Raw genomic sequence first — 22,746 nt, 5'->3', positions numbered from 1 at the left:
ATCGAGTTGCCCTTCATCCCACAATGGAGCATTCTCAAGGCAAAGGAAAGAGGCCTGTGGAGGAGGTCAGCTGGTAGTGTAGAAAATGGACAGTTGGCTTCAGAAGCAGTAGTGGGAGCTACCTCCCAGCCCTGGGCAGAACAGAAAAGACTAGAGTTACCACCTTGAACTTTCCTTGTACTTGTTGTTTAGTCACTAAGTGGTGTCTGACTCTTTGCAGCCCTGTGAACTATACCCTGCTGTGCTCCTCTGTCCATGAGATTTCCCAGTCAAGAATACTGGGGTGGCTTGCCATTTCCTTCTCCAGCGAAATCTTCCTGACCAGGTATTGAACCTGCGTTTCCTGCTTGGCAGGTGGGTTCTTTACTACTGAGCCACTTGGGAAGCCCTCTTTGCACTTAGCAGGGCTGCAGATTAGAGAAGATCAGTTCTACTGTGCCGCGGTTAAGCCAGACATTCTTGGCTGGCAGCACAGACAGGGGCCAAGTCAAATGGTAGGGCTAGCGGAGGCCCCTGGTGTGGGGAGGAAGTGTGTGACTACTACTCAGCAGTTCTGGGAAGAGCTCCCTTGGCCTCTCCAGCCCTGCTGGGTCAGGGTGGGCTTCACCCCTGGGCTTTCAGATCTGACTGTAGAACATCTTGAACTCAAGACTGTCTGCCAGACTTCAGTGGCCCCTGCTCTGCCTTGACTTGGTCTTTTGCCTCCCTGCCCTTATCACTTATTAACAGGAAGTAGTTTGTGAACACTTTGCTGCTATGTTAGTTTTACTATTTTTTTTTCAGTCAATCAGGTTTTGATGGGGAAATTATGGTGGTAGGTGCTTGTCTAGGCCTTGGGGTAGAGCAGTGGGCAGGGCTTCCCTCGTAGCTCAGTCAAAAAAGAATCTACCTGCAATGCAGGAGACCCAGGTTTGATTCCTGGGTTGGGAAGATCCCCTGGAAAAAGAAATGGCAACCCACTCCAGTATTCTTGCTGAGAAATCCCATGGACAGAGGAACTTGGCAGGCTACAGTCCATGGGGTCGCAAGAGTTGGACAGGATTTAGCAACTAAACGACACCAGAGCAGTAGGCAAGATGGGCTTTTGTGTGATGTACCTTCTCAAAGTGGAAAGTTGAAGTAAGTAGGCAGGTAAATTAAACAAGGTAGCTTGAAAGAACAGCCAGGAATGTGGGCACCTCACAGTCATTAGTTCTGCTGCTCGGGACTGTGCCGAGGGAAGGGGTCATGTGCTCATGTCTGTTTTCTGGCAAGGAGGCTGCAACTCCAAGAGGAAGACTCTGGTCCAGGGTCACACAGTTGATGAGAGGAGACAGCATCCAGGTTGAATGAATTAGTGTCTGTTGCTGCATAACCTGTTACCCCAAAACAGTGGCTTAAGAAAATAATCATTTATTATGTCTCATGGCTTTGTGGGTCAGCAACTCAGGGGACAGTGGAGAGATTTGAAGGTTGGGGGCTGGAATCCTCAGAAGGGCCTCAAGATGGGGGTTGGCCAAGACCTCAGCGGGGACTGTGGGCTGGAACCCCTACACCTGGCCTTTCCATGCAGTCTGGGATTCCTTATAACATGGTGCCTGGGTTCCAAACGCAAGGGTTTGAGCCAGCTAGGTTGAAGCCCAACTTTTTTTCTGACACAGCCTTGTACATCACATAGCATCCATTGTCGGGGCAGTCACAAGGCCATGCCCAGATTCAAGGAGAGGAAGAACAGACCTCACTTCATGCTGGGCTACGCATCAGTCCCACTGTGAAAAGAACATGTGGGATGGGATAAATATGTTGCTGCAGCCTTCTTTGGAAAGAATGATCCACTGCATCTGGTCTGTCTACTCCAAATCCAGTGTTCATGGCACCTCACACACTGCCATGTACCCACCCAGGCCCATCACCCAGGCATTGCTTGCTGTTTGCTGCCTTTCAGTCTGTTTCTGGGTCTTTGGTTGCTTCTGGATGCTTCAGGGCCAGCAGTAGTCCCACTCCTAGCCCTTCCTGCCAACTGGAGTTCCTCCTACGGTCCATTGTAATTTTAGGCCACTCTGGATAGAGTTTATTCTCTCTGGCTTTTGAAACAGGAAATTCTTTGTTCTTCAGGTTCCATTAAGCCAAGGGGAATCGGAGAGTGGGCTTCATATCAGACAGCGCTCTTCCCTCCCCCACCAGCAGGGTTGATTTTCAAAATACTTAATCAATGAAGCATCCACTTACACAGCCCGTGGAGCAAGGAAGGGAACCCCCAAAGATGAAAGGGCTGCCACCGTGAACCGCATGGAGGCCTCCCTGAGAGGGCACTGTTCTGGGACCGAGTGGCAGTAAAGCTAAGCAGGACAGGAGTGTTCTGGGGGTGGAGGGGAGGAGAATTAATCTTTTTCTTCTAGAACCCATCTAGGTTCTTTATTTAGCTGGGGCCCTGGAAATGAGACCAACAAAAGACAGATTAACAGGAGAAAAACAGAAGTTTATTATCATGTGCATCGTGCATGCACGTGGAAATAGTCAGTGATGAGAAACCCAGAGAGACCATTAGAACTGGGGCTTATATACCGTTTTAGGCTAAACAAAGGAAAAGGGGTTTTGAGCTTCTGGGTGGTGGAGGCAAGTTTTGGGAAAGCGATTCAGGAAAAGTGTGTGCAAAGTCAGTCGCTTCCATTGTGTCTGACTCTTTGAGACCCCATGGACTGTAGCCTGCCAGGCTCCTCTGTCTGTGGAATTCTCCAGGCAAGATTATTGGAGTGGGTTGCCATTTCCTCCTCCAGGGGATCTTCCCGACCCAGGGATTGAACCTGCATCTCTTAGTCTACTGCACTGGCAGGCAGGTTCTTTACTACTAGTGCCACATGGGAAGGAAAAGTGTAGTATAAGTCCTGTATAAGTATTGTTACTAAGATTTGTCATGCAGATTTAAGCCAGTTCCCTCTCCTTAAGAGTGTTGTTAAAACTCCTTTTCCAGGTACATGATGGGGAGATGCCTTAATAAATGCAAATTTCTTTTATAAAAAGAAAGCCTGTGCTCTGTTTTAGAGCTTTTCCCACAGCTGCGGGTTAATGGCCTTTAGCTTAAAATGATCCATATGCCAAAGAGACATGTTCTGGGGTAGCATATCCTGGAACCTGGCATGAGTGATGAATTCCTGTCAGGGCAACTGGGAAGGTTGGCTTCCGTGGGTGCTGGAGGGACACAACAGAAGCTGGGCTTATGCTTCCGGACCTATTCATGGTGCAGTGAGCTCCTCATAAGTGAACTGGAGGTTATACCCTGAGATTCCTGAATAAGGTCCTTTAAGTGCTTCCAGGGCTTTCCAGGCAGCACTAGTAGTAAAGAACCTGCCTGCCAATGCTGGACACTCAAGAGACTGGAGTTCCATCCCTGGGTTGGGAAGGTTCCCTTAGGGAAGGGCGTGGCAACACACTCCAGAATTCTTGCCTGGAGAATCCTTTGGGCAGAGGAGCCTGGGGAGCTAGTCCATGGGTTCGCAAAGGGTCTGACACGACTGAAGTGACTGAACTCAAGTGCTTCCAACTTGTGTGTCCTACTGGATAGGGAAGTGCCCACATTCACAGGATGTAAATCTTGTAGTCTTTAATTGTCTGTAAGGGTATCCCTTTTTCCACTTGTATCCAATTCAATAGCTTCTACATGTTTCTAAAATAACTTCTATTTTCCTTTTTAATCATTTGGCTCCCTGGTGTAACTCCTTACCTCACATCTTTCCATCTTAACGCACAACATAGATTAGCTCATTTCCATACAGTGAATCGGCAAATATTTCATGTTAATATTTTTCCCTCTGCTGTGTTTCAAACCTTCGGAAGAATTCTCTGATACTCACACCACCCACACATTCGCACACTTTATTCTTTCATTCTCTATGCCTTTGGGCTCATACTTGCCCCCAGCTCAGTTGTGTGCATGCTAAGTCGCTTCAGTCTTGTTCAGTTCTCTGCGACCCTATGGACTGTAGTCCACCAGGCTCCTCTGTCCATGGGATTCTCCAGGTGACAGGTGAGAATACTAGAGTGGGTTGCCATGCCCTTCTCCAGGGGACTGTCCCGACCCAGGGGTTGAACCCGTGTCTCCTGCATTGGCAGGCGGGTTCTTTAGCACTGGTGCCACCTGGGGAGCCCCAACTCAGTTGTGTAGTGGTTACTTATGTTGGAATTGTGTCTCTGACCATCTCAACCTGCTTCAAACACTCTGAGGGCTGTGACTGAGTGAACTTGTGCTGGATTTTCTCCTGGAGTATCCAGTAGATAACTGTCCACACAGACTGAATGCATTTGGAATGTTAGTCTTAAAGCCTCTGTTAAACCATTTATTGAACAAATTAGGTTTCATGAAAGCAGATTATTTACACTTCTTCTTTTAATTCTCTGTTGTATTTCCCCTAGAATCTCTACAAAGGATTTTTCTGTATGAGGACATTAGAGCTTTTGGGCATGGGTAGCTGATAAACAGACAAAAAGCAGAAATTTCCAGGTCCCACTGAGAAAGAAGACAGAGGTGATCATGAGAAAAATGTACTACATACGTGATTTGAAAAGTAGAACTAGGGTTGACATCACTTGTAGGGTTGAGATTAGGATTGTTAAATTTAAAATGGGGATCTACATTGAGATTAAGATACAATCTAATTAGGAGGCCAAGGAGACAAGAACGTTAGTCCATGAAGGCTAAAATGAAGATTAGGATTGAAATAGAGTTAATGCTGCTGTGTTGTGCTGATTCCAGAGTAAATATTGAATCAAAGCCTTTTTGTGTTGGGACTAGAATAAAACTAGGCTTTTCCTTTTTCTTATTGTGTCAGCATGTGCCCAAGAGAATTTGGTATTGTCTTTGCCATGGAAAAGTGGGAGACAGCAACTGTGAGATTAGGATCCCAGAACCCTTGACACATTCTTTAGAGACATTCACTCACTTATTCATTTATAGAACGAATTAGGGGCCAACTGTCTGCAACATTATGGTCTGTACTTTTGGGAGTCTGAAATCTAGTGGAGAACTGAGGAACACACCCCATACTACTACTAAGTCACTTCAGTCTGACTCTGTGCGACCCCACAGATGGCAGGCCACCAGGCTCCCCCGTCCCTGGGATTCTTCAGGCAAGAACACTGGAGTGGGTTGCCATTTCCTTCTCCAATGCATGAAAGTGAAAAGTGAAAGTGAAGCCGCTCAGTTGTGTCCAACTCTTAGCAACCCCATAGACTGCAGCCCACGAGGCTCCGCTGTCCATGGGATTTTTCCAGGCAAGAGTACTGGAGTGGGTTGCCATTGCCTTCTCCTACACACCCCATAAGCTGTCCCAAAACTTCCTCCAGGCAGGCTATTGTTTCTTGTTCCCAGGGAACAAGAAGTTCCTTGGAGTTCCTGTAGGATGCTCTTAGGAACTCTCTCTTCCCTCTGCTCTTCCCTTCTCTCTGCTCTTGTTCAGGGAAGCAAACCTCCTTCAGCTGGGGGATCAAATTATTTCTAGATGGGGGTGTTTTCCTCAAAGTTCACCGAGAGCTTGAGACTTCTCACCTGGGCTGGGGAGACACTATTTGTATCCAACCGCAGGGTTGAGACCATGAGGACTTGAATCAGTCCTCCTGGGTCCACATATCTGACATGGTTCAACTGCTACTTAAACTCTGCATTTGTGAGAGGATGAGATGGCTGGATGGCATCACCGACTCGATGGACACGAGTTTGAGTGAACTCCGGGAGTTGGTGATGAACAGGGAGGCCTGGCGTGCTGCAATTCATGGGGTCGCACAGAGTCGGACACGACTGAACTGAACTGAATGATATTATCTGTTTCATAGTGTTGTACTAGAGATTAAATGTGTAGGATACTTTAGTTTACCCCTGGGATATCATACTCACTATATAAATACCTAATAATAACAATATGATAATTATCATCTTTCTGAGCAAGAGCACAGGACTAATAACCACGGTGGACCACTGCTAGGTCTTAGGTCAGGAGTCTGGGATGCCAGATGCAATATCACATTGTGCCATTAGATGGCACCAAACCCACACTGTCCAAACATTGACTCCTGAATCCTTGTTCTCAATCACATTAATAATCAGTTCTGCCTAATGAAGATAAACGGGAGAACTATATAAATACATTGCTGTGTTAGGGGGAAGAAGGTTCTTTCCTGAACAATAAAAATAGAAGATTATAATTTATAATTTAAGAACAGTGAATATGACTTTTAAAATGTTGTCCATATAATGATACCTGTCAGGGACCATGCAGTAGAAAGATTTCTATGTGACTTTGATCTATCACATCACCCGTGATGGTTTCTATATCATTAGGAAATTTGATTCAGCATCATACTGAGAGTTAAAAGGCTTCTGCATCCACTTTTAGTTTGTTTGAAAAATATTTATTGGGACTTCCCTGCTGGTCCAGTGGTTAAGGCCCCATGCTTCCAGTGCAGTGGTTCAGGTTCAATCCCTAGTCAGAGAACTACGATCCCACATGCTTTGTGATGTGGTCAAAAACATTAAATGAGAAGTATTTATTAAATTACAGCCAGGAACCTCAGAGGTCATCTAGGCTCAAAGTCTTCCTTTTACACATGAAAATATTGAGGTAGAGGGAAATGAAGTGACTTCCTTATATCAAGTCACTGGTCAAAGGCAGTTTTGCTAGGTGGAATTGGGTCTCCTGACTAAGGGTGTTTCCTCTACCCAGATGACTCTGGATTTAAAGGCTGCTACAGATGTGCTCTGCAAAGAGTTGGACACATGTGCTGATCTGTGTTGCTCATGATCATCACACTAAATGGTAAGCAGGAGTGGCATGGACTTTGGACACAGTCTGGAAGAGAGATTCACCAGATTAAAATTCAGTAGTCGGCAGTATATTGGGTTGTATTAATAGAGGTAGAGTACCTGACACAAAGAAGGTGATAGTTGTGATCTACCCAGTGTTGGTTATACCAGCCTGGGACATTGCATCTGTTTTCAGGCAGAACACACTTTCAAAGAAGGGGGTTGGGAGGCTCAAAGAGAAATCTGTCTTCAAATATCTGAAGGGCTTTCATGTGAGAGGAAGATTAGATTTCTACTTTGGCCCGGAGGAGTACAATCAGAAGCAGGGAAGCAGCAGAAGAGCACTAGTTTGGAAATCAAAGAGGCTTGAGTACACAGGGCCACTCACTAGCTATGACTTTGGGATGATTTACCTTATTGAGCCCAAGTTTATTCATTTATAGGAGGGAGATTCTATCTTCCTCATAGAATTTTCTGGTAAATACTTCAACTAGGGTATACTAATATTTGGCTGCCTTCCTAAACTAAGGGTTCAGATCTGTAAATGAGCTCCAGTGGACACCTAAGCATGTCTGTGCTGCCATACGTTCCCCTTCCCGACTCCGCGTGGTCTGGGTTTTCCTTTGCTTGTAAGGGATACATCACCCTGTATGTGTTGTCCTTCCCAACTTTCCTGGAGTTTCCTGCTTTAGGGCAACCACAGCAGAGGAGCGCTTCCTCCTGCTGGGCTTCTCCGACTGGCCCTCCCTGCAGCCTGTCCTTTACGCCTTCCTCCTCTGCTACCTCCTGACTGTAATTGGCAATTCGGCGCTGGTGCTGCTGGCAGTGTGCGCCCATGTACTACTTCCTCTGCCACCTGTCCCTGGTGGATATAGGCTTCACCATGAGCATGGTGCCACCCCTGCTGGCCAACGTGCATTGCCAGGCGCTGAGGCTGGAGCGTGGTGGCTGCCTGGTGCAGCTGTGCGTATCGCTGGCGCTGGGCTCGGCTGAGTGTGTCCTCCTGGCGGTGATGGTTCTGAACCGCACGGCTGCTGGTGCAGTCTGCCGTCATCCTGGCCTACCTGCTGCCGTGGCCCATGCTGTATGGGGCATGAGGATCAGAGGCAGCCACAGAAAAGTAGTGGGCACCTGTAGGTTTCACCTGACAGCCATCTGCCTGTTCCATTGATCTGCCATCTACCCCTACCTGCAACCCACGCACAACTACAACCAGCGTTGGGCAAATTCATTTCTCTTTTCTACACTGTACTCACACCTGCCCTCAACCCACTCCTTACCACCCTCAGGAATAAGGGAGTGAAGGGGGCAACGAAGAGGTACCTGGGGGGTGTGGGGAGAGGGCAAGATGCACAGTGAGTCAGGCAGGGAAGGAAGGAGGGGAGTGTTACCCCAGGGCCCAAGGATGGGAATGCCCACTGGAAAGTCAGTCAGTTTAGCCTTCAGGCTGTTCATTTCTCCATGAGAATCTGTAAGGTTTGTCCTTAAGCAGCCTATGGTTAATGGGGGAGATCCCTTCCTCCCATCAGGAAAGGTTCACGTGCTTCTAGGGAAGTGTCTATATATGTACACATGCAGGTTTAGTGTTAGTGGAAATGGTCCTCGGGCTCTCTCTAAGCCAGTAAAGAGAGAACACATGATTTGAGGAAGAATTTCACCATCCTCAGGGGATGCTATAACCAACCCCCGCCCCGACCTCCCCCACATCCAGAGATTCCATGTGCTAAAATGATGTATAACATGATCACGGCTGTTAGAAGAGACCATGGAAGACCCTGTGGCCTGCTATCAGAGTATCCCCAAATGACAAGAGGGTCATGGATTTTTCCCTGCAACAGACTCCATCCAGAGGCATAAGCCCTGGTCTCTCATCTCAGGGAATCAGTCCAACCAAATGTCCACCTGCCCACTTAAATAGTGCCCACCCCAGGACATTTGATTCATAGTTGTGATGAATAACACCTATGAGTGTGCTTTGTGCTGAGTGGGGTTAAGTTCAGGAACACTTCTGCAGGAAGTGGTTCTTGAGACAGTTATAAGGAAGGGAAGAGACTAGTAGGGGAGAGGATGGACATATATCAGGTCAAGAGAAAAGCATACATGTGATCAGGAGGGAGACTTGAAGTGGTGACAGAGGAGGAAAGGAAGGGATGAGATGGACGAAGCAGAGAGGGAAAAGCTCTGCTAGCCAGACTGTGGGCAGAGTGTTGGGGTCAACCCAGAAACCAATCTCCATCCCCCTCACTCAACCCAGAGAAGACCTGCTAGAGCCTAAGACAAGCAGGAAAGAGACTGCTCCTCAATATCCCACCTTTCTGAAAGTGTTCCCACCTCCAGCATATCTATTCCCAAAGAGCTCCCACCAGAGGTATAAAATCTCTAGATCCCCAAGGTGAATATCTTGCCATGATCACCATCATCTCCAGAAATAAGAACATTTAAGTGGGTATGAGAATAACAGGGGGCTTGGTACCAAGTTTCATTCATACCAAATAGCTTTTAAAAAGTCAAGAGGACATAGTGTAATTGAATTTCTAAATTATTTAGGAATAAGCCTGCAATCATGTCAGAGTAAGTAATAACTCACTTCGTAATAAACTATTTCACTCTTCTCTGTAAGTAGAAAGTGAGTTTGGCTCAATGTTTATTTACTGATATGACAGATGGAGCAGTTGAGTAAAACATGAGACCCCCACCTAAAACTTACTATATTGTTGGATGGAGAAGAAATAGACATTTTGAGATAAATCAGAGGGAACCAAGAAAGGATTAAATTGCAAGCTTCCTTGAATGTTAGCTCTAATTTGCCTTAAATTTTCATTTATTAGTTTATAGTATATTATGCCTATATTATATGAATTCTGCCATTTAGTCAATTATGTTAGAATCAAAGAATCACTGAGCTAGAAATATTCTGCAGGTTTCCTCTCTATTCTATCCACTCTTTGAGTTCTATTTATTTTTCTGATTAATTTTGAGAATTTTTCAAAGGATGTGATTAGCGAGTAAGAATAAAAAGGATAAATGGTCTTTTACTTCTGGTATCACTGCACTCCCAGGATGGTCATCCATCAATGCAGAAAAAGTAAATTATCTTTGCTGTACCCCACAAAAAACCACGACATTGCAAATCAGTTATGCATCAACCATAACAAATTTGGAATCATCCAAATGGACGCTGCTTCCCAGGGCAGAGGCCTACTTGTCCTACTTCATTTCTGATCCCAGCTCCTTGATGAAATAGTTATTCAGCATATCCACCAGCTGCTCCTGCAGGGTCTTACTGCCCATGACCAGCATGGTCAGCTGCTTGACACTTGTCCAGGACAGGTTCCTAAGGATGGCAATGGTATTGATAAAGAGCCTCTCCTGTTCGTCAGCCGGTAGCTCCATGATGATCTGAGGAACTGGCTTAAACTGTCCACTCGTCATCCATGCACCTAACAAACCCCCGACGGCTCCCCCAATGGCTATTCCTGGTGGCCCGCCCACCAAACCACCTACAACGGTCACAGTCCCAGTAACTAGGCCACCCAACCAAGAGTACTTGAAGGCTGCCTTAATCTTCCTCTTCTCAGAGATGGAGCACAGCAGCCTCATGATGTCCTCCACTGCTACGTCAATGCTAGGCATGTAGGCCCCATTCTTTCGGGATCCTCTGGGGGTCCTCTGGGGTTTTACGGTCTTCGAACTCCTTTGAAGGACTTTATTTTTCACAGGAACCTGGGCTTCAGATCGAGAGTAGTCACTGATGTTCTTCACTCTGTTCTGTGAGAGGGCAGTGAAGCTCTTTAATTTCCCTTGCTCAGACTAGACATTCACCGGGACAACGAAGGACAGAAGACAATTACCTACAGTACCCGCTACCATTTGCATCCTTTATTACCCCTTCTTATTGTTCCCACCCTTCAATGCCTGCCTGAACCTCCTCATCCATTCCAACAAGCTGTATCCCTTCCTTCTGTGGAATTTTCCAGGTTATAAGGCAAGAAAAACTGTCCTATTCCTTTGTGATCATACCTCTTATCCATTCCAAAATATTTCAGTGATTTCCCACCTCACTTGCCTATTTCCTATCCATACAAAGTTTGTCAGATGTCAAGATTCATTGCAATGTGGAATTGACATAAAAATAAATACCTAATGAGAACTTACTATATAGCACAGGGAACTTCTACTCGGTGCTTTGTGTTGAACTAAATGGGAAGAAAATCCGAAAAAATAGGGGCTATATGTGCACGTATACCTGATTGACTTTGCTGTACAGCAGAAAGTAACACGACGTTGTAAAGACACTGTGTGTGTGTGTGTGTGTGTGTGTGTGTGTATACGGGCACGTACACATGTGCTTAGTCGTGTCTGACTCTTTGCAGCCCTATGGACTGTAGTCTGTCAGGCTCTTCTGTCCATGTGATTTTCCAGACAAGAATATTGGACTGTGTTTTCATTTCCTTCTCCAGGGGATCTTCCCAACCCAGGGATGGATCCCGGATTTCTTGTGTCTCCTGCTATGTCAAGCAGTTTCTTGACCACTGAAACACCTGGGAAGCCACCTGGGAAGATATTATACTCTAATAAAATTTTTTTAAAAATTAAATACAAAGTATTCAAAGATGTACACCAGATTTCCAAAAAGAGTTTCTCAGACTTTAGAACCTAATGAAATGCTCACAGGGCTTCCTTTTTGAATATGTTACAAGGAAATCCTGCTTAGAAGATGCATCCTTTGTCCTGTTAGTTTCTTTTTTAATGTCCCAATAGTTTATAGTAATAGCTCATGTATTATAGCGACACCATGTTCAGTATAGGTGGAATCAATATAGGGAGGAAAAACATCAACAACCTCAGATATGCAGATGATACCACTATAATGGGAGAAAACAAAGAGGAACTAAAGAGCCTCTTGATGAGGGTGAAGGAGGAAAGTGAAAGAGCTGTCTTAAAACTCATATTAAAAAATATAAGACCATGGCATCTGTCCCCATTATTTCATGGCAAATAGAAGGGAAAAAGGTGGAAGTAGTGACAGATTTCCTCTTCTTGGGCTCTCAAATCACTGTGGATGGTGACACAGCAATGAAATAAAAAAACTTCTGCTTCTTGACAGGAAAGCTATGACAACCTAGTGTGTTGAAAAGCAGAGACATTACTTGCCGACAAAGGTCCATATAGTCAAGACTATGGTCTTCCCAGTGGTTACATTCAGTTGTGGGAGGTGGACTATAAAGAAGACAGAGCACCAAAGAATTGATGCCTTCGAACTCTGGTGCTGGAGAAGACTCCTGAGAGGACCTTGGACAGCAAGGAGATCAAACCAGTCAGTCTTAAAGGAAAATCAGCTCTGAATACTTGTTGGAAGGACTGATGCTGAAGTTGAAACTCCAGTATTTCAGTTATCTGATGTGAACAGCTGACTCATTGGAAAAGTCCCTGATGCTGGGAAAGATTGAGGGCAGAAGGAGAAGAGGGCATCAGAGGATAAGATGGCTGGATGGCATCACTGATGCAATGGACATGAACTTGGGCAAACTCGGGGAGATGGTGAGGGACAGGGAGGCCTGGCACGCTACAGTCCATGAGGTTGTAAAGAGTCAGACATGACTTGGCAACTGAACAGCAACAACAGTGTTCAATATTTGGGCTTCCCAGGTGGCACTAATGGTAAAGAATCTTTCTGCTGTAATACTAGAAACTATAAAACTCTTAGAGGAAAACATAAGCAGAACACTTGATGACATAAATCAAAGCAAGATCCTCTATGACGCACCTCCTAGAGTAATGGAAATAAAAACAAAAGTAAACAAATCTGACCTGATTAAACTTAAAAGCTTTTGCACAGCAAAGGAAACTATAAACAAGGTGAAAAGACAACCCTCGGAATGGGAGAAAATAATAGCAAATGAAACAACTGAAAAAGGATTAATTTACAAAATGTATAAGCAGCTCATACAACTCAATACCAGGAAAACAAACAACCCAATCAAAAAGTGGGAAAAAGACCTAAACAGACATTTCTCCAAAGAAGACATACAGATGGCTAACAAACACGAAAAGATGCTCAACATCACTCATTATTAGAGAAATGCAAATCAAAACCACAATGAGATATCACCTCACACCAGTCAGAATGGCCATGATCAAAAAGTCTACAAACAATAAATGCTGGAGAGGGTGTGGAGAAAAGGGAATGCCCTTGCACTGTTGGTGGGAATGTAAATTGATACAGCCACTATAGAAGATGGTATGGAGATTCCTTTAAAAACTAGGAATACAACCACCATATGACCCAGCAATCCCACTCCTAGGCATATACCCTGAGGAAAACAGGATTGAAAAAGACACATGTATCCCATTGTTCATTGTAGCACTATTTACAATAGCTAGAACATGGAAACGATCTAGACGCCTATCGACAGATGAATGGATAAAGAAGTTGTGGTACATATGCACAATGGAATATTACTCAGCCATAAAAGGAATGCATTTGAGTCAGTTCTGATGAGATGGATGAACCTAGAACCTATTATACAGAGTACAGTGAGTCAGAAACAGAAAGGTAAATATCGTATTCTAACATACATATACGGAATCTAGAAACATGGTTCTGAAGAATTTATTTACAGAGCAGCAATGGAGAAACAGACACAGAGAATAGACTTATGGACATGGGGACAGGGGAGGAGAGGGTGAGATGCATGGAAAGAGTAACATGGAAACTTACATTACCATATATAAAAGATAGCCAACGGGAATTTGCAGTATGGCTCAGGAAACTCAAACAGGGGCTCTGTATCAACCTAGAGGGGTGGGATGGGGAGGGAGATGGGAGGGAGGTTCAAAAGGGAGGGGATATATGTATACCTATGGCTGATTCATGTTGAGGTTTGACAGAAAACAACAAAAGTCTGTAAAGCAATTATCCTTCAATTAAAAAAAAATTAAAAAAAAAAAAGAATCCTTCTGCCAATGCAGGAGACTTAAGAGGCATGGCTTTGATCCCTGGGTCAGGAAGATCCCCTGAAAGAGGGCATGGAAACACACTCCAATATTCTTCCCTGGCAAATCCCATGGACAGGGGAGCCTAGTTGGCTACAGTCCATGGGGTCCCAAGGAGTCAGATACTACTGAAGTGACTTAGCATGCTCATGTTCAATATCACTTGCTCTGTATTTCCTGTGTTTTTAAATTTACCTGTTGCAGAAAATGATCTCTTCCTTTAATCAAATCAGGGTTCCACTTACAGAAAGTAGGAGGCATGTCTAAGTCTTACTTCAAAATTTTGAATGTGGGAACTCTAATCCCTATCTTGTCACTGGAATGCCTCAGAGGACCTCTTCTAGGCTTCATTCAAAAATATCTTCCTAATCTAGATGCCACATTTCTTTCCTGAAGTCTCACTCTTCTGTGCTAAGCACTGTCCTCATGCCAAGTTCCTTCCGAGTGTTTATATTCTTATGTCAGTTAACAACTCAAGTCATAAAGAATATAGGATAATAGCGTTATGTGAACCTCTCTCTGGGGACTAGAAGGAGGTTTAAGAGCCCTGGATCCCTAAGTAGAATAAGGGAAACGGGAATCAAAACAGTATTTCCATAGTTTGAAGTTTTGCCAGCCCTGCTGAGCACAAAGGCCACTCCTACTTCATACCACGTACCCTATCAGAGGCCACGCAAGGTCTCAATACCAGAGAACTCAGGGGCCCAACAACCACGTCCTCTTCACAGAAGCTTACTCCACATTGTGTAGGTATCCATGCCTGTCTCCTCCACTTCCAGATGTCTTCCTGGCCGCCCCATCTCCCTAGCACTGTCCCTCATGCACCCCCAAGAGCTCCGTCATGTCTCGGATGTCCTCTCTCTTTCCCCTCCACAGTATCAAATCCCAACTTACACCAGGGGCGGCAGCCATCTCTGCGTTCAAGAGAGTAGAAACAGGAGAGACAGCAAAGGAGCTGGCCTCCCATTTATAGAAGCAGCTGAGTTGGAAATCCCCTATCTGCCTGCTGTGTGTGTCAGGCTTTCCTGGATCCTTTGTTCATGCAAGTGCTTTCACTTCCTCTACAGTGGATTCAGCAGAAATATCATCTAATCAAGCAGGTCTCCTCTCAGTCAATCCATTGCCCTCCTTGTTCCTAATATGACATGACCCTTTTGTGTTAGAAATTGTTCTGTGCTTAACCACCCACCACTCCCAGCCCTGACTTTTATGTAGCCCTGGACCCTCAGAGGCTGGAAGAAATTGAATGCTTGGTGATCCTCTCCAATGCTTTTAAGAACCCTACCGGCCCATGACCCCTCCTCCTCCTGCCAGTAGTTAGGGGTCTTTCTGAGAGCAAGGGTGCCCTGGAGATAACAGTGAGAGTTGCTGTGGTTGATGTGACCAGGAGCAGCCTGTTCACACCAGCCTGACAGAATGTGTGAAATACACCGGGAGAAGCAGACGTAAGACATGTAACCCTGCACTGAGAAGAGACATGATTCCAGTCCAGGGATGCCACCTGCGGAATTAACTTGGGCAAATTTGTTCATCTCCCGAGATGTTAGTTTTCCGGTCTATAAATGACATGATTGGAGAGAACTCCTAAGGGTCTTCAGGCTCAAGAAACTTTCTTTATATACTGTCCCTTACAAAGAATTTTAGATTCCTGACTCTTGAGCTTCCTGTCCTGAGAACATGCAAACCAAATCCACTACCTGAGAACTACCCAGAACCACCAGTCAAACACACTCCCACCTTCCAGATGTCAAAACAATCACACATCCACTCTCACACCATAGTTCCTCAATTCCTGGCCTTTCCTCCTGGAGACTCACTAGCGTCATCTCACATGTTCCTAAGGTGTTGCTTACTCCGTGCCTCTTTGGATTTGAATCAGAACGACAAGGGAGTACATAAGCTGTGTGTTCTCCTGGAATTTTTACCTTACTTTGATCTCCTAACTTCCCAGATTAATCTCTGACCTCTTTCAAAGGCTCAGGACATTTCTACACACCCTTCTCCCCTTTTCTGAGAGTGATTACTAAAAGTTCCTCCTAAAGTTCAACATAAAAATTCTGCAGAAATGCCAGGTATTCATCTTTGTTTGCTGTGTTTCAGTGACCCTTTAGTGCACCTTCATTCCCTGACAGGTTTCAAATGATCCCATTTTACTTCCAGCTCTTTCCACCTGGAGAATAGGATTTTACAGAGGTGTCTGTATAATGCAAGTAATGGGAGCCAAGAATTCATTCCAATACTTTAAAAACCTTAACGTAAATCATGTTCTCCTCTTTTAAGTTCTCACTAGAGAGAGAGTCGAGTTGGAAAACCTAATACTTATTTAAGCATATTTTGTGTGTGTGTGGGGAAAGACATAGATTCTGAAACACACAGAATAAGTATGAAGGGGGAAGAATGTCTGATGGAATCGAGTGGAAACCTTGACCTGCCTTTTCTCCCTTCCGATAGTTCTCCAGGTTCCTGTTGTCCCTGAGTTTAGAAGACAAGATTATGACCTTGTGCTGAAGCACAGCAGCAAAGGGCTTCCCCCGACCCTCCCTGAGTTCACTGTCCAATAGGATCAGGGAATTCTGAATCCTCACCGGTATCCAGGCAGAAAAGCACAGATCAGGTTGAGGGTGATCTGGAAAGAGAAAGTCCTGCAGCAGGACAGGGACTAGGGATGGGCCCGGAGAGATTTAAAGTTTATCTGTCTGAACTAGTGTGTGTCTGTGTAATCACAGAATTAGGTGATTTGACTTTTTATAACTCTACATCTGTAGAACCATGGGTCTATAAGCCTGAATGTCATCTCTTGCATTTATTCATCTCCACTATGACTATAAAATCATCAAATCACTGGACCAAGGTGGTTCTGTTAGGTGCAACCCAGGTCTGCTGACTTATGTTTTTTCCTGTTACACATGTGCCCATCTGTGTTGCTCACGATCGTCATACTAGACGGTAAACAGGAGTGGTGTGGACATTGGACACAGCCTGGAAGAGAGACTCACCACAGATTAAAATTCAGCATTCAGCAGTATATTGGCTGTATTAATGGAGGTAGAGCACCTGAAACAAAAAGGTGACAGTTCTGATCTACCCATTTTTAGTTATACTAACCTGGAGCATTGCATCTATTTTTAGGCATTTTTTTACATGCTTCCAAAGAAGAGGGTCGGGAGGCTCAAAAAAGAAATTTGTCTTCAAATATCTGAAGGGCTATCATGTGAGAGGAAGTTTAGGTTTCTACTTTCTACTTTGGCTCCTAGGAATACACCAGAAACAGGGAAGCAGCACAAGTGTATTGGTTCAGAAATCAAACAGGTCTGAGCACATGTCCAAAGGACCACTCAGTGGCTATGACCTTTGGACGCTTTATCTTATAGAGCTCAAGTATGTTCATCTTTAGGAGGGAGATTCTATCTTCCTCATAGAATTTTCTGGTAAATACATCAACTAGGGTATCCTTATACATGGCTGTTTCCTAAACTAAGGATTCAGATCTGTAAATGAGCTCCCATGGACACCTAAGCATGTGTATGCTGCTTATTTCTGGAGATGATGGTGGCCATGGCAAGATATTCACCTTGGGGATCTAGAAATTTTATGCCTCTAGTAGGGGCTCCTTGGGAATAGATATACTTTAGGTGGGAACAAACTTTCAGAAAAGTGAGTGAGTGAGAGAGCAGTCTCTGGCCTGCCTGCCTGAGGCTCTGTCAGGACTTCTCTGCTGGGGGTGGGGGTTGATTTCTGGGTTGACCCCAACACTCTGCCCACAGTCTGGCTAGTGGAGCTTGTCCCTCTCCATGTCCTCCATCACTTCCCTTCCTTTCTTCCTCCATCTCATTTCTCCCTCGTGATAACCTGTATGTTTTCTCACAGCCTGAAACATGTCCACCTTCTTTCCCACTAGTCTCCTCTTCTTTATAACTGTCTCAAGAACCACCTCTGGTAGATGGTGTATAACACATCCATTAGTATATGTGTTAGTATAACACATCCATTTCCCCTCTGCACTCCCCATCCCTTTGCTTGTAAGGGATACATCACCCTTGTGTGTCATCCTTCCAAACCTTCTGCGAGTTTGCCCTTTAGGGCAACCACAGCACAGAGAAGCGCTTCCTCCTGCTGGGCTGTTCCGATGGGCCCTCCCTGCAGCCTGTCCTCTTTGCCCTCATCCTCCTCTGCTACCTCCTGACTCTAAGGGGCAACTTGGCGCTGGTGCTGCTGGCAGTGTGTGACCATGTACTGCTTCCTCTGCCCCCTGGCCCTGGTGGATGTGGGCTTCACCACGAGCGTGGTGCCTCCCCAGCTGGCCATCCTGTGCAATCCGGTGCTGAGTCTGGAGCTGGTGGGTGCCTGGTGCAGCTGTGTGCATCGCTGGCTCTGGGCTCAGCTGAGTGCGTCCCCCAGGCGGTGATGGCTCTGGACTATGTGGCTGCTCGTGCCCTCCGCCATGATCCTGGCCTACCTGGCAGTACAGCCCATGCTGTTGTGGCATGAGGGTCCCACCTGAGAGCCATTTGACTGCTCTGTGGATCCCTCCTCTACAACCCAAGCACAGCTACAACCAGTGGCAGGCAAGTTCATTTCTCTTTCCTACACTGTCACACATCCGCCCTCAACCAACTGCTCTCAATCCTCAGGAATAAGTAAGTGAGGGGGCATCGAAGAGGTTCCTGGGGTGTTTGGGGAGAGGGCAAGAGCACAGTGAGTCAGTCAGGGAGGGAAGGAGGGGAATGTTACCCAGGGCCCAAGGATGGGAATGTCCGGTGTAAAGACTTTAGCCTTCAGGCTGTTCATTTCTCTATGAGGATCTGCAAGATTTGTCCCTAAGGAGCCCACAGTTAATGGGGAGGTCCCTTCCTCCCATCAGGAAAGGTTCATGTGGTGTAGGTAAAACTCCCATGTCCTTTATCTGTGCAAGTTTAGTGAGGGAGCATTGGCCCTTGAGCTTTCTCCTAATCTGATGAAAAAAAAAAACTGTGATTTTGGGAGGAACTTTCCCATCTTCAGGGGTATTATATCTCCCAGTTAATAGCTCATTTGCTGGTAAGTGATGATGAATATCCCAGTCTAGTGGAAGAGACCATGGAAGACCCCATGGTGTCTGACATCAGACATCCCTAAGTGACAATCAAACCATACTCAGCCCTGTAGGAGATTCCATCCAAAAAAAAAAGAAAAGCTCTGGTCTCATCACAGGGCATCAGTACAACCAAACGCCCTCCTACCAAGTTAAATAGTGCCCACCCCAGAGCGCTTGACTCATCATTGTAATGAGCAACACCTGTAAGTGTGCTTTGTGCTGAGTGGGGTTACGTTCATAAACGCTTCTACCAGAGGTGGTTCTTGAGACAGTTATAAAGAAGAGGAGACTAGTGGGAAAGAAGGACATGTTTCAGGCTGTGAGAAAACATACAGGTGATCACGAGGGAGAAATTAGATGGAGGAAGAAAGGAAGGGAAGGAGATGGAGGACACGGAGAGGGACAAGCTCCACTAGCCAGACTGTGGGCAGCGTGTCGGGGTCAACCCAGAAATCAACCCCCACCCCCAGCAGAGAAGTCCTGGCAGAGCCTCAGGCAGGCAGGCCAGAGACTGCTCTAATGCTCACTCACTTTTCTGAAGGTTTGTTCCCACCTAAAGAATATCTATTCCCAAGGAGCCCTCACTAGAGGCATAAAATTTCTAGATCCCCAAGGTGAATATCTTGCCATGACCACCATCATCCCCAGAAATAAGAGTGGTTTAATGGGGTGTGGGAAAGAGAGAGTAAGAAGGGCCATGGTGCCAAGTTTCGCTTCATAACAAACAGCTTTAAATAAGGAGAGGGGAAGTAGTTTAAATTATTTATTAACATTATGTCACAGTAAATAAATCACTTCGTAATAAGTCATTTCACTTTTGTCTACAGGCAGAGTGTCAGTTTGACTCAATGATTATTGAGTCATATGAGAGAAGAAACACTGAGCTAAATATAGATGCAACACAGTAATTAGAAGAACATGGGTCACAACCTATAGTGTTCTATCTTGTTGACTGGGAAAGGAAATAGGAGTTTTTCTATGAATCAGACAGAACCAAGACAGGATGAAACTGCAACTGTCTTTGAATGTCATCTCTAATAGGCCTTCAAATTCTAATATATTCTAACATCCCCAATATACGTAATTTTGCCAATTATTCAATCATGCTAGAATGAAGGAATCAACCGGTTAGAAATGTTCTAGTCTTCCTCCCCAGTCCATCCCCAATCTTTTGCTTCTCCTACCATTTCTTTCACAGAGTGTCCCCCGCCAATGCAGGGGTATGTCAGGAAGAGTAAATGGCCCTTTTTGATGCCATAATCTCCCATGATCTTCCCATCTTCCAGTTTCTTTCCATTGCAGTTCACAATCTGATTCTTAGGGGGTATAGCGGTCTTCATCTTGATCATCTCCTTCACTTGGGTCACTGAGGTGGACCTTCGCACGTGGAGCTCATGCCTCTGCCCCTCTTCACCAGGCTCTACCAAAACCAACGGCAGCTCCTCATCACTGGGCTTCACCACCTTCAGGGTGAGGTAGATGGTCGTCTCCTTATCGATGCCATACGATGACAGAGTTCTCTGCGGCTTTAGGGTCTTCGAGCCCAGCTGCAGGACCTGATCCGGCATGGGAACCTTGGTCTTAGACTGGACATGTTCCTTGATCTTGTTCACTCTGTCTCCCAGATGGGCAGTGAAGGTCATTGGTCTCCATTTCTCAGAATGGACAGTCACCTGGACAAAAAAAGGCCAAGAGAGAGTTGCCCAGATTGCCTGCCCTCTTCTACACTCTTTGTGCCCCCTCCTTCATTGCTCCCACCCTTCACTGCCAGTCTGGTGCTCCAGATCCTTTACAACAAGCTGTGTCCTTCCCTTGTTTCAAACTTCTCTTTTGAAATTACCAAGTTATAATGTAAGAAAACCAGTCTTATTCTTTTGTAATCATACCTCTTATCCACCTACAAAATGTTATCAGTGATTTCCCACCTCATTTACCTTTCTCCTATCCATATAAAGTTTGTCTAATGTTCAAACCCAAGCATCTAAAAATGTACATCAAAGTTTATAAATGCCTCTCAAAGAGAATTTCCAAAATTTGACAGGCTAATGGCAGATTCCTAGGGCTTCCTCCATGACTATGACTATTTTAGATGAAAACCCTGTTTAGGAAACATCTTCTCTATACTGTTTGTACTTTTTTTTTTTTAAATAATGATAATTCGTTTATTACAGTGTCCCCATTTTTAGTATCACTTGGCCATATGTATTTCCTATGTTTTTATATCTACCCATTATTGAATATGATCTCTTCCTTTAACCAAATCAGGGCCCCACTCACAGAAAGTAGGGACTACATCTGAATCTTACTTTAATAATCTGAACACAGAGAATCTCACCCACGTGCTCTCACAGGAAAGCCTCAGAGGACTTCTTTCAGGCTCCATTCAAAAATATCTTCCCAGTCCAGGTGCCACAGAGATTTATTCACTGAACTCTCACTCTTAGGTGCTAAGCTTTGCCCTCATTGCAAGTTCTCTTTGTAGAGAATATGGTGTTACAGAAGGTAATGTATCAGGGCATTAACAACTTAGGATGAATGAATTCTGTGAACTCCTCTTTTGGGAAAACAAGAAATCTTAGGTTTAAGAACCCTGGAAGCCTGAACAGGATAAAAGAGAAAGGGACCAAGACAATATTTCCATAGTTTTAATTTAAGTCTTGCCAGTGCTGCTGAGCACAAAACCCACTCCCATTTCCTACCAAGTACCCCTACCAGTGACCAGTGTAAGCTCTCGATGCAAGAGAACTCAGGAGCCAAACGACCTGGTTCTCTTCATGGAAATTTTCTTCACATTGAGTAGGTATCAATACCCATCTCCTCCCCTTCCAGATGCATTTCCAGCATGCCCCCTTCACCTCCTAGCTTGTCCTTCATCCATTCCTGGGACTCTTTCATGTCTCAGAGGTCTTCTCACTTCCCCCAACCCGGTATCAAATCCCAACTGATAGAGGCGGTGTGAGGGGTGGCCATATCTGCAATCAGAGGAGCAGAATCAAGAAACAGAGCAAAAGACTTGTCCTCCAGTTTAAACAAGCTGGTTAGTAGGAAATGCCCCGCCCACCTGCTGTGTTTATCAAGCTTCCTTGTACTCTTGGCTCTTGCATGGTCTTCTGAATTTACTTTCACTTTTGCTATTGGAGAGTCAATAAAAATACCTCCTGCCCAAGCATTTCTTAGGTCAGCCAATCCATTTGCCCTCCTTTTTTGAAACATGGGATGATATTTTTCTGTTGAGAATTTTTTCTCTGATTAACAACTGAGAAAAAGTTTAGCCTGCAGCCCTGAACCCTTACTGGCCTGAAGACTTTTAACACTTGTGGTCATTTCCTGCTGCTCTTAAGTGACCCGCCCACATTAGCTGGGGACCTTCGTGAGAGCAAGGGTACCCAGGAAAAGACAGTGAGATTTGCTGTGGGTGATGTGACCAGGAGCAGCCTGTTGACGCTAGCCTGCAGAATATCCGAAGCACACCTGGAGGATAAATAGCCCTGCACTAAGAAGAGCCATGAGTTCCAGTCCCAGGGCTGACACTCAATGAACTTGAGCAAGTCTGTTCACCTTCCTGGATGTTGGTTTTCTGGTCTATAAAATGATATGGTTGGAGAGAATTCCTAGTGTCTTCCAGGCTCTGAAATCTTTGTTCATAAATGCCCTTTACAAAGAACTTTCGATTCCTGGATCTTGAGCTTTCTATCACTTCCCGTGCTGTCTGTGGACCTGCAAATCAAACCCACTACTTGAGAACAACCCCAAACCAACAATCCAACGCTGCCTCCCACCTTCCACAGGGAAAACAATCACTCATCCCTTTCACAGCACAGTGCCTCCACTCCCTCACCTTTACTGCTGGACACTCACTAGGAGCTATTTACTCCCTGGCTCTTCAGATATGTATGGATTAGGA

At 45.2% G+C, this 22,746-nt stretch overlaps 2 protein-coding genes and 2 pseudogenes across 5 annotated transcripts in view; 2 read left to right on the top strand and 2 right to left on the bottom strand.

Annotated features, from left to right (window-relative positions):
* Positions 1-23: 23 nt before the first annotated feature.
* LOC129647190 (putative olfactory receptor 2I1) lies at positions 24-7,943 on the top strand (annotated as a pseudogene).
* Positions 5,948-15,013, bottom strand: LOC129645664 (protein C19orf12 homolog). Its single transcript, XM_055570979.1, has 2 exons — positions 14,663-15,013; positions 5,948-10,540 (listed from the first exon to the last, which is right to left on the bottom strand). The coding sequence occupies exons 1-2, from the start codon at positions 14,678-14,680 to the stop codon at positions 9,980-9,982; spliced, it is 579 nt and encodes a 192-aa protein (XP_055426954.1). The 5' UTR covers positions 14,681-15,013; the 3' UTR covers positions 5,948-9,979.
* Positions 15,014-16,807: 1,794 nt separating this feature from the next.
* On the top strand, positions 16,808-18,256 carry LOC129647189 (putative olfactory receptor 2I1; annotated as a pseudogene).
* Positions 18,257-19,592: 1,336 nt separating this feature from the next.
* The window catches only part of LOC129645663 (ubiquitin D-like), a 33,182-nt gene continuing 30,028 nt past the window's right edge, over positions 19,593-22,746 (bottom strand). For 3 of the 4 annotated variants that reach the window (XM_055570976.1, XM_055570977.1, XM_055570978.1), the window contains one exon: positions 19,593-20,515. In XM_055570976.1, coding sequence (XP_055426951.1) covers positions 19,982-20,515 — 534 coding nt within the window. In that variant the 3' untranslated portion in view covers positions 19,593-19,981. Of the gene's footprint in view, positions 20,516-21,697; positions 21,815-22,746 lie in introns of all 4 variants that reach the window. The other variant, XR_008711466.1, reaches the window with a different exon arrangement.

Source organism: Bubalus kerabau, chromosome 3, assembly GCF_029407905.1.
Source record: "Bubalus kerabau isolate K-KA32 ecotype Philippines breed swamp buffalo chromosome 3, PCC_UOA_SB_1v2, whole genome shotgun sequence".
Classification (NCBI taxonomy): domain Eukaryota; kingdom Metazoa; phylum Chordata; class Mammalia; order Artiodactyla; family Bovidae; genus Bubalus; species Bubalus kerabau.
Note: the sequence above shows the minus strand (reverse complement) of the source record. Positions and strands in the feature narration are given on the sequence as shown.